Source organism: Hemiscyllium ocellatum, chromosome 28, assembly GCF_020745735.1.
Source record: "Hemiscyllium ocellatum isolate sHemOce1 chromosome 28, sHemOce1.pat.X.cur, whole genome shotgun sequence".
Classification (NCBI taxonomy): domain Eukaryota; kingdom Metazoa; phylum Chordata; class Chondrichthyes; order Orectolobiformes; family Hemiscylliidae; genus Hemiscyllium; species Hemiscyllium ocellatum.
Genome location: NC_083428.1, coordinates 6000865 through 6013303, shown reverse-complemented (window position 1 = coordinate 6013303; position 12439 = coordinate 6000865). Strand labels below are relative to the sequence as shown.

The 12439-nt window shown below is 44.4% G+C and overlaps 1 protein-coding gene across 1 annotated transcript in view; it reads right to left on the bottom strand.

Moving 5' to 3' along the window:
- The window catches only part of ncanb (neurocan b), a 274307-nt gene that overhangs the window by 185638 nt on the left and 76230 nt on the right, over nt 1–12439 (bottom strand). Inside the window, exons 2-4 of the mRNA XM_060846570.1 lie at nt 8524–8587; nt 5957–6036; nt 1368–1772 (exon numbers count right to left, since the gene is read on the bottom strand). Of these exons, the coding sequence (XP_060702553.1) occupies nt 1368–1772; nt 5957–6036; nt 8524–8587 (549 nt within the window). The remainder of the gene's footprint in view (nt 1–1367; nt 1773–5956; nt 6037–8523; nt 8588–12439) is intronic.

Genomic DNA, 12439 nt, shown 5'->3' with positions numbered 1-12439 from the left:
ATGTGACTTCGGACTTTATCTCATTGTTGTTTCGGGGAGTTAGCTCTACACAGCTCGATTCCCATACCTTCATCTACAACAGTGAGGACACTGCAAATACAAAACACTTTCTGATATCCTGAGGTTGTGAAAGGCATTAGATAAATGTGAGCTCTTTTGTTTGTTATTGAAGGAGTGCCTCTGGTTTGTTCTACATATTTGTAGCGCATTGTGGGGAACTGAGATAGGAGCCATTTAGACCATTAATCCATTCCACCATGATTGATTCTCTATCTCAACGCCACATTCCTGCTCTCTCCCCATGCCCTCTTGACATATTTAACCTCTAGAAATGTATCTATTTCTCAAAATATATTCAATGTGCTTTGCTTCCACAGCCTTCTAAGGCAGGAGGTTCCAGCACCATCAGAGTGAAGACGTCTCTTTACATCTCTGTCCGAAATGGCTAACTGTGTATCCTGAGATTTTGGCTCCTTGTTCTGGACACCACAATCTGGGGGAAATGGCATCTGTGCAGGCAGTCTTTCTGTCCTGTCAGAAGTTTATGCAAGATCCCCTCTCAGTCTTCAAAACTCCAGTGATTCCAGGACAAGTTGACCCAATCTCTCCTCATCCAACAAACCTGCCATCCTAGTCTGTTGAACCTCCTCTGCCCTCATTTCACTGTAATGTCGTTGTACTCTTAATATAGAAACCTGTAGGCCCAAATCCCACCTTGGCAGCTAGAGGAATCCCAAGTCGATTTTAAAAAGCTGGATTTAGACCTACCCATGTGTGACGGTGATCACGAAATTATCATCACTTGTTGTTCAAAGACATTTGGTTCACTAAAGTCTTTGAGGGAAAGAAGTCTGTCACCCTGACCTGGTCTGGCCTACTGTGACTTCAGATCTGCAGCAATGCAGTTGACTCTTAACTGCCCTCTGAAATGGATAACCATTGAGGAGAGGTGATGGCCGAGTGGTATTATTGCTGGACTGTCAATCTAGAGACCTAAGTAATGTTCTGGGGACACAGATTCAAATCCCGTTACGCCAGATGGTGAAATCTGAATCCAATAAAAATCTGGAATTAAGGGTCTAATGATGACCATGAATCCATTGCCAATTGTCTGAAAAACCCATCTGGTTTACTCATACCCTTCAGGGAAGGAAACTGTCATCCCTACTTGGTCTGGCCTACATGTGACTCCAATGTGGTTGACTCCTAACTGTCCTCTGGGTTATTTGGAATGGGCAATAAATTCTGCCTGGCCCAGCGATGCCCTCATCCCATGGATGAATGAACAAAAACACAGTTCAAGGGCAATTAGAGATGGGCGAAATGCCATTAAAGAACTCTGCCCTAACTACATTTCCTCCACTTACCCAGAACCTCTAGAGGCACTGTGTCTTGCTCATCATCAATCCCCACAACCACTTCACACTGGTAGATGCCTGTGTCGCTTGCTTGCAGAGAGACAATCTCAAGGCTGGCATTGTAGTGGTAGGGGCCATAGCCAGGCAGGCTGGCACGGCCCTGATAGGCCGGGTTTAACTTCACCGTGTTGTTCTTGGCGACCAGCACAGGGATTTCCTTCCGGCTACCACCGTCGAGCAAGACTTTAGTCCACTTGATGCGCGGGGGGTCAGGGAGCAATGAAGGGTCAATGGCCGAGTTTGGAAGCACGGAGAAGACACAGGGAAGGAGTGCTGAGTCCGATAATCCCCTGACCACCGGCAGATGTTGGACCTTCTTTATGTTCACTATCTTCTCATCGTCCCCTGTAGGTGCTGAAGGAGAAATAAACACTTGGCCAAAAGAAAGGCAATTTACATATCGAACAAAAAACATGGAAACATAGAAACTGGGATTAGGAATAGGCCATTCAGCCCTTTGAACCTACCCCTCCATTCAATGCAATCACGGCTCCTCTTCAAATTTAATTCCCTGTTCCAGCTTTCTCCCCATAACTTTCAGCCTATTTATCTCCAAAATATATTTGTATCTTTTTCTTGTAAACATTCAATGTTTTGACCTCAACTGCTTACTGTGGTAGTCAGTTCCATAAGCTCACCATCTCTGTGTGAAGGAATTTCTCCTCATCTCAGTCCAACATGGCTTACCCTATATCCTTAGACTGTGACCACCGGTTCTCCACTTCCCAGTCATTGGGAAGCTCCTTCCTACATCTATACTGTCCAGTCCTGTTAGAATTTTATGGGTTTCACCTGGTCAGACATTCTGAAAGTGAGCCTTCACCCGAGACTAAGCAAGACGGTCAACATTTTTAAAATGCAGGATTCTCTCCCATCTTCCTGGCTTGCCTCTGTCACTCCTGAAGCTACTGCAGTCTTGGCCCTGAGCATTCCTCCAGAACAGTCATTTAAAAGTAGACTATCTCCCCAACTGGGAGGGGGCAGGCTAGAGGAGTGGGGGTGGGGTTGGATGTGGTGTTAGGGAAAGCACCTTGAATTCACCTGCCAGCTTTCGAAGATACTATCACTAGGATCTTGGCATGACGGCAGTGGCCCATCCTCTGGAGATGTCTATGGTTTCCAGGTGACCTTGGACCTGCCTCCAACTGGAGGAACAGTGTTGAAGCTCACAACCCCCTGCAGTTCAGGGCCTCATGAAAGGTGTATTGGTCTGGGAGGGTTACCTTATGGGTCCAGGATAGAATAAACCTGTCTTGCGTTTCTTTGAGTTTGGTTGGGTGAGGGTGATCTAACTGAAATGTTTAAACTGAACCATCATTGTCCTTGCTAAACAGTTTCAGTGCTCCTACACAGTCAACCTCCAAACGTGAAGTGTTCTGATCTAATACGTTATTTATGTTTTTCTCTCTTCACAGACCTGCAGAGTTTTCCAGCAAATGAGACCTCAGTACAAATTTCTTTCGTACTTGCAGAAGGACATGAACAATGCTGGATGTTACTAAGTGGTGGATTAATCATCTTAGCCTCAGCATATGAGGAGTCCATGGTTTGGCTTCAGAGATTCAGTCAATGAGAAAGACAATTCAAACATGTTAATTTTGTCTTTCTTTGGGGACAGGTGGGATGGAAATCAGAACAAGAGGGCAGAATCTTCAAATTAAATCTAGACAGTTTCAAAGAAATCATAGAGTTTTACAACTTTACAAAGAGCATTCAGCTCATCATATCTGCACAGACTGACAAATATTGGAAGGAGTGAATTCAAAACACTGTTTCCACATGACCAACTCAACTGATTTGTTAAAGAATAGGTTTTTGTAAGGGAAAAGTTATAACACAAAGGTGGGTAAATGTAATTAAGATCCAGATCTAATATATCAGGAAAGAGATTCCATTATTTTTTTAAAGAATGAGCTGGAATTGGACATTGATTGTATTATGAAGTTGCTTCATATTGAATATTGTTTGAAGGATTGTGGAAAATTGATTTATTTCACATTTTGTGAGCGTACCTGGATTGGTTTCTTTAAAAGAGTTTGTTGAAAGGTCATGGTGAAGATTGGAGAAATTTTAATAAGGCTTCCTAGATATTACATGATTGATGATAACTGCTTGCTTTGATAGAGATTCTGCTGGGACTGTTTTGAAGATTGACTGGCTTTGAGAATGTTCTTGTTTACATCTGGTTGAGGTGGAGGGAAAGCTGTTAACAGTAAGGGGAGTTGGAGGAAAACTTGCTAAGAACAGGCTGCCCAGTAGATCCCTCCCATTTCTGAAAAGAGACCCTCTATATCAGCTCAGAGGAAACACTGATGTCTTGAAAGAGCGATTGAATGAATATCTCAAAAATGTACTTCCTGATCAAGCTGTATCTGCAAGGACCTCTCAGACACCATGACCTGACCACATTGTCTGAACATCAGAACAACATCAGAACATTCAACACTTTATTTGTTTGCCTTCAAGAATAACCCATTAGCCAAAGTGTTTATTTTTTCAGAAAGCCAATGTCTACAAAACAATTTTTTTTTTACTCCCTCTTATTCTGAAGAGTGCTTGTGGTGTGAGTTTTGGGAAATATTTAGAGGGCTATACAGTTACACTTCTATATTACTGTGTATAGGAGCAAGTGAGGACTGCAGATGCTGGGGAAGTCAGAGTCAAAAAGGGTGGCGCTGGAAAAGCACAGCAGGTCAGGCAGCATCCGAGAAGCAGGGGAGTCAACGTTTCAGGCATAAATCCTTCATCAGGAACATGGAGGGGGAAGGGGGATGAGCACCCCTTATTTATCTCTCAACTCGCATCCCCCTCCACATTCCTGATGAAGGGCATATGCCTGAAATGACGATTCTCCTGCTCCTTGGTTGCTGCCTGACCTGCTGTGCTTTTCCAACACCACACTTTTTGACTCGATATTACTGTGTATGTTAATCAAATTTTACATCTTCATTGAGTAGGCTTTGTTTTGATATTAAACCAGTAACGGTGTTGATTAAGAAACCGAGTTGATAGATCTTGTTTAAATCATGAGATAGGTAAAGTATTTAAATGGTCATCTTGAAAAAGTATTTTTATTTGACGTTGTGGAACTAGAGGGTCAGTGGTCTCCTCCAACTTCAGACATGCCAATTGATACGATGCTTTATCAGCAAGTTAACAGGTTGATAAGCTGCACAGTTACTGAGCAAGGGAAGCCAGGACAGTTCACTGTTCACCAGGGATAAGGCAGAATGGACAAGCTGCCAACTGAAGCTAACTGAGGTTTAAAGAGCTAAAGCATTGAGCTGCGATGTAATTTAATATCAGGGAACGTAATGCAAAATGCTGTGAAATCAGAGAGGTTTGTGATTATTGTGTAAGGCAGAAAGTACAAGAGGTCATAAGACTGCAATCCTGGAACGGACATTGAGGATCCAACAGCATCATCTTGGGGAGTGTCATCCAGCTCATTATAATCCCTGTCAGATTAGTCCATTTTCATAACTGACGCTAACTCCTTGTGGCAAACCTATTAGCTTCACTAAAGTTCAAACTGTACCTTAGAATCGAGTGGATAGTTTCCTTGGCTGAATAATCAGCGTTTAAGCTTTAATGCCAATCTTTGGCTGTTCCTTTCTGTGGATCTTTAGATTTTGTACAGACTTATAAATTCTTCGTATATTCAAGGCTACTTAATTCAGTATTAACAGAACCGGTTTCACTTTTTAATCTGTCAGTAGGTAATTGCTGGAACTTCAGAAAATCTCCTGATCAAAGGTTTACATAAAAGAGAAAACTTGCATTTGTTTAGCATCTTTCACAAGAGTGGGCCAATTCGAATCGCTTCACGGCCAATGAATAACGATTTGAAGTGGGGTCACCGTTGTAATTTGGGAAAGGCAGCTGTTAATTTGTGTACAGTAAGCTCCCACAAACAGCAACGTGGTAATGACCAGCTCAAGGTTTCTCTGGTAGTAAGGGACAAACATTTAAAGGAGACTCCAGGGAGAACCCTGCCCTTTCCTCTTCAGGACAGAGGAAGTTCAGTGCCAAATCCAGAGAATTAAATCCCCTGATGCAAGCTGATACTGTGGTGCAGTGCTGGGGGAAAGCAATACTGCTAGAGATGCCATCTTTTTGGACAAGACATTAAAGCTGAACTGATGCACTCCTGCTCTCTCCAATTGTTAGCGATTCCCCCGATAAGTAGAGTTTCTTCATATCCAGGTAAATAACTATGCTGTAACGAGGGATTAAGTGATTATTTAGTTTGTCCTGGCCTGTAGGAGTTTGCTCTGAGCTAATTGACTACTGCAGTTCCTGCACTACAGTCCTGTCCATATTTCAGAAGGATCTTATTAGCCATAAAGACCATTCTGAGGTTGAGAGACATGCCACAGAAAAATGCAGTTTCTTTCTTAAGGCTGGACCCTTGCCAATCTGCCTGTCTCCATGGAAATGTGCCAGTATTGTCTGAGTTAATCAGAGGTGTGCATTGAACTGAATATCCCTTTGATTGCTTGCAATTTATCCTCCAAAGGCCTAAGTCATAAACCTACCTGTCTCGTGTAGAGATGCAGCAGAAGCCAAGCACAGACAGAGCCAGCCAATGTGAAGAGGCACGATTAGCATGCTTAACCTGAAAGAAGAAAGAGAAAATTCCTCTGGTGATTATTCCTAAAGGGTTCTATGAAGAGTTGCTTACAGAACTGGCATTCACTTCGGTGAGTTAGCTCTCACTAGCCCTGCCCCGTCTCCCCTCCCATTCCTCCCTCACCACCTCCACAGCTGTGAAACAGACACCACACAATAAATATTTTAAAGTCTTGCAACAACGGCTTGCTGGTCATAACTTCACTGTGGGAACTGAATCATTTTGAGGCAATGTCAAACAGGAAAAGACCATGCAGACTGTCCAACAACACTGTGTTACTCAGTTCATCACAATATTTCCATCCAAAAGTTACGTGATCTCTTGAGAGAATCAGAAATCCATATTTAAGAAAACCAGTCCTCCAGGTCAAATGAAAAATTGGACTATTTCAACCCTGATCCCATTAGCATATTGAAACCAGGAACCCATCTTGGCCAAGTTTAATGTTGTGCAGTAAACCCCAGACCAGGCTCAATTATACTCACTGCATGCACACGCGCGCGCACACACACACACATCCATACATACAGACGCACGCAAACACACAGACACACACTCTCACCCACACTCACACACACCCACACATACAGACGCACACAACCACACAGACACACACTCTCACTCACACACTCACACACACACCCACACATACAGATGCACGCAAACACACAGACACACACTCTCACACATACACACATGCATGCACGTGCACACACACAAACACACGCACAATCTCACTCACACATACATACACACATGCATGTACATGTACACACTCACACACTCACATTCACGTGCGCGCACGCATACACATACATATTCACACACACTCACAAACAGACACGCGCGCATACACACACGCGCACGTGTATACACTCGCACGCACACACACATATGCGCATATACAGACACACACACTCACACACACAACGCACATGTATACACACACACATGCGCACACACACACATACTCACATGCACACACACACGCACATACACGTACTCACTCTCACACACACACACGCTCACACGCACTTGTATCTATATCACCAGAGAAGAAGATATTAGAATGGATGCCCAATGTTTGGGAAAATAAGTAGCAAGTTGCTTGAATGGTGAAAGTCAAGCAAAGTTTAGAGTTCAAGGTCTGGGCAGCTGGAGATATGGTGATTAATTCTGGAGTCATTTCAAATCAGGAATACATGTGACACTGTAATTGGACGAGAGCGGGGATCTCAGACGGCTGTACAGAGAGTGGAATTTGAAAACACAACTACAGATTATACAATAAATTGGAGTATATACGTATACACCAAGCAATTTCTGATGACCTACATGCATTGTGTCACAATAAGAGTTCACAAAGTAGCGATGCAATCTGTCGCCATTCCTAATGGGACAGTAGGTTTCCCAGGCTGATTCCAGGGATGGTGGGACTGACAAATGAGGAGAGGTAGATTAGATTAGGATTGTTTTCACTGGAATTCAGACAAAAGAGCAGGGATCTCATAGAGACTTATAAAATTCTAACAGGACGAGAAAGGGCAGATGTAGAGAGGATGGTGGGTGTATCCAGAACCAGGGGCACAGTCTGAGGATTCAGGATGGACCGTTTCGGACGGAAATGAGGCTACATTTCTTCACCCAGAGAGTGGGAGGCCTGTGGAATTTATTACCACAGGAAGTAGTTGATGCTAGTATAGAACATAGAACATGACAGCACAGCACAGGCCTTTCGGCCCATGGTGTTCCATTCCATTTTCATCCATATCTTTATCCAATGACCAATTAAATGCCCTTAAAGTTGGCGAGTCTACTACTGTTGCAGGCAGTGCGTTCCACGTGCCTATTACTCACTGAGTAAAGAATATTGAATGTATTCAAGAGGTGGCTAGATATAGCATTTGGGGCGAATGGGATCAAAGGTTACAGGGAGAAAGCAGGATGAGGCTATTGAGTTGGACAATCAGCCATGACCGTGATAAATGACAGAGCAGGATCGAAGGGCAAATGGCCTCCTCCTGCTCCTATCTTCCATGTTTCTATATTTCTATGTATTGGAGGGAAGGGCAAGATTAGAAATGACGTCAAGAGGATACTCATAGAATTGTAAGTATAGAAGGGCCCTTCAGTCCATCATGTCTGTCCTGCCAAAGTTGTGCTAAATCTACACTCGGATCCTGGAGAAGGACAGGTGATTGGATTAGGAATGGTATCGGAAGGGGGTTATAGGTGAAGAATTAGGGTATTACTGGAGGGATCAATGCCTTTTTGAGTACAGGTTAGAGGGCAGGTTGAAACATTAACATGGGGAGGCCTGCTACCTGAGGGTGAAAGGCCATTCAGCCCAACAGGAAGGGACAGTATACAGAAATAATGACAGAATGATTCTCTTTGCATTGTTCATGGAAGACCAAAAATCATAGGGCATCACGTTGGAGGAATAAGGCAACAAATGTTTTTATTTGATACCGGCCTCCGTCGTATCTTTGTTGGAATAAGGAAGCAAGGCACTTCTGCTCTTTACTGGGATCGTCTGAATAAAATCAGAGAAATCAGAGAACTGATGGAGGGCAGAATTCAGCCTATCATTTGTGCACTGGCTCTCCAAATGAAGAATGTGCCATTCTCAGGTTCCTCCCCACCTACCTTTTTCAGACAATGACCCAATTCCACCTTAAAAGCCTTGATTAAATCAGCTTCTCCACACTGTCATGCGATCTTTCCCAACCACTCGCTGCGTGGTCCTCCCCATGGCGCATTGCTCTTTTGTCAATTGACTCAATCTGTGCCCTGTCCTCATTCTAGATCCTCACTGGCAACAGTTTTCCCCTGTCTGCTGTTGTGGGAAACACATCTACAAAACCCAGTCAGGGCACAACATTGCCACAGTACAGGAGCCATCACCTCGAGACTCTAGAGTTCAATTCCAGCACAGTGACTTGTGAAAGTGAATTGAATAAATCTAGTGATTTATGTGCAGACACCAGGAGAATTGACAATGAAAGTTGTACGATTGGCATATTAATAGCGTGGCAAGGGTGGTTGGAAAAGCATTTAAAGGGCTCTTGCCAGTGAAGTGTACATTTCACACAGAAATAATCAACAAACAAAATTCCCGTCGCACAGAGAGAAAGTGCCTTTACTCCAACCCTTCATGTGCCAACAGCACCTTCAATAGAAAATCTCCAATCCATCACTGTTGACATTCCCAGGTCTCCTGCCAACTAGTCTTAAGGACTTTCCAAATCAAACTGCCAAATTTCGGATACTTTTTTGTGCTGTGGATAAGTAACTGGGAACTGATAGGAGTTGTCCCTGGGCTAAGTTACACGGGACTATCAGCAACATTGTCAAAAAGTGTGGTGCTGGAAAAGCACAGCCTGTCAAGCAGCATCAGGAATGTTCTGATACAACATTGAACTGAGGAGGCCATTCAGTCCCTCAAAACCATTTAATGAGATCTCAGCCAACCTGTATCTTAGCTTCATCTATTTGCTTTTCTCTCATGGGGGTGCAGTTGGCAAGTAGACAATAGACAATAGGCGTAGGAATAGGCCATTTGGCCCTTTGAGCCAACAGTAGTAATGGGTAAGGGATGGAAAGGTGTGTTTCTTTAATTCTTTGATGGACTGAGAAGTTAGCAAAACCAACAATTGTTATAGAGTCACACAGCACAGGAACAGACCCTTCAATCCAACCAGTCCATGCCGACCATAATCCCAAACTAAACTAGTCCCACCTACTGCACTTGACCCATCTCCCTCCAAAACTTGCTTATTCATGTATAAATGTCTTTTAAACATTGTAACTTTAAGTGCATCCACCACTTCCTCAGAAGTTCATTCCACACATGATCCACTCTCTATGTAAAAATATTGCCCCATGTCTTTTTAAAATCTTTGTCCTCTTGCCTTAAAAATAGTCTTGAAATCACCCCCCACCCACACACCAACCTTCCCCACACACTCCCACATTCCCCACACACCCCCAACCTTCCCTACCCCTCATAATTTTATAAACCTCTGTATGGTCACCTCCTGCACTCCAGTGAAAAAAGTCCCAGCCGATCCAACCGCCCCTTACAACTCAAAACCTCCATTCCCAGCAACATCCTCTGAACCCGCTCCAGCTTACTAATATAATATATAATTACATTACTTGTTGTCCATCTTTAATTGAAATTAAAATGAATGGCTTGATAGACCTCTCCAGAGGAACCAGATGGACACCACAGCAGATAAGGATCGCACAGTCCTTCCTTCAAGGGCATGAGTGAAGCAGATGAATTTTTATAACAAAAACAGAAATTGCTGGAGAAACCCAGCAGGTCAGGTAGCATCTGTGGAGAGAGAAGCAGAGTTAACATTTCAGGTCCCAGTGACCCTTCTTCAGAAGCAGAATTACTGGACCCAAAATATAAACTCTGTTTTCGCACCACAGATGCTGCCAGACCTGCTGAGTTTCTTCAGCAGTTTCTGTTCTTGTTTCAGATTTCCAGCATCCGTGATTCGTTGTTTTGGATTTGATGGTTACCATTTCTAAGATGACCTTTTAAATCCAGGGTTGCTAATTGAATTTGGATTCCAGCAACTTCCAGGATACAATTTGGATCATGTCCCCAGGGGAATACCTTGAGGTCTCTCGAACGTGAGTTCAGTTTCATTGCCAATATATCACTGCCTCTCTCAAATAGTTTCCATTTTTCTTAATACCATTGTCCAATAAAAATCCATCAACCTCAGATTTGTAATTGTTAACACGTTAATTAAGTTCATATCTTCTGCTTTTCATGAGAGAGAATTATATTCTTAGAGTCAGAGTTATAGAGGTGCAGCATGGGAAAAAAGTGCCCTTTGACCCATCACATCTGTGCTGATCAAAATAATGACCTAACTATTCCAGTCTATCCTTTATACCATCATCTGTGTGAGGAAGTGTTTCCCATTTTCTCCCTGAGAATGGTCTGGTTTTAATTTTAAGATTTGGTCCCTTTGTCCTGCTCTTACATCCAAGGGAAAACTGGAATTGTCCACAAGGAGGGAAGCAGGTGAAAAGGTGGGTCTCTTTACTGGATGGACCCCACTTCTCCACTTCCATCCCTACATTATCACCCCACTGACCATGACCCATACCTCCACTCACCTTACCCACACACCCACACCTTTCCCACACACCCCCACCTTCCCCACACACCCACCTTCCCCACACACACCCATCTTCCCCACACACCCCCACCTTCCCCACACACCACCACTTTCCCTACACATCCCAACCTTCCCCACACACCCACCTTCCCCACACACCTCCACTTTCCCCACACACCCCCACCTTCCCCACACACCCCCACCTTCCCCACACACCCCCACATTCCCCACACACCCCCAGCATCTCCACACACCCCAACCTTCCCCACACACCCCCAGCATCTCCACACACCCCAACCTTCCCCACACCCCCCCCACTATACACACCTGCCCCCACCTTCCCCAAACACCCCCACCATCCCCACACACCCCCACCTTCCCCACACACCCCCACTATACCCACACCTGCCCCCCACATTCCCCACACTCCCCCACCTTCCCCACACACCCCCCTCACCATCCCCACACAGTCCCACTTTCCCCACACACACCACCGTCCCCACACCTGTCCCTCACATTCCCCACTCCACTCACCTCCCCCACCCCCTACACATCACCCCCACACTTGTCCCCCACCTTTCCCACACACCCCCAGCCTCTGAGGTTTTGTGACTGTGTCCTGGAGTGGGCCTGGAACCCAGAAACATGTGTCCCAGAAACGAGAGAAAGCTACCAAATAAACCACAAACAAAAGCTTATCAATAGGATCACAGAACAGGACTGCATTAAAGCAGGCCATTCAGCCAATCAATCTATATTGGATCTTCCAAAGAACAATCTCTCTCCCCTTCTTCATTCCCATGATCTCTTTTCTCCCCCTTAAATATTTATTTAATTCCTCTGTTGAAGTCTATTCACCACAGAGTGTTCCAAATCTTAACCACTTGCAGGTTCAACATTTTGCTAAGCTGTGTATCAGCTGACCTAAGGGAGGGTGGGGGATGGTGGACGGGTTCCCTGCAGGAATTAAACCTTTTATTTTCAAGAGAAAAACCTACGTCTCTGTAGTTATTGTAATGAGGTCAGGCAGGTGGATATAATAGAATCTGAGTTCCCTGATTGGGGCTGTTAACCTGGTCCAATCAGGGAGCCCTGGCTGACAGATTTAAACAGGAGTGTCAGAGGTTCTGTTCACTCTGACAGCTTGATCAGTGTCAAGGACTCTCCCCGTGTAAATAAAGCAAGATTTGGTGACGGAGGCTGGCCTTTCTGGAGTTATTTCAGTCACCAGAGTCCCACTC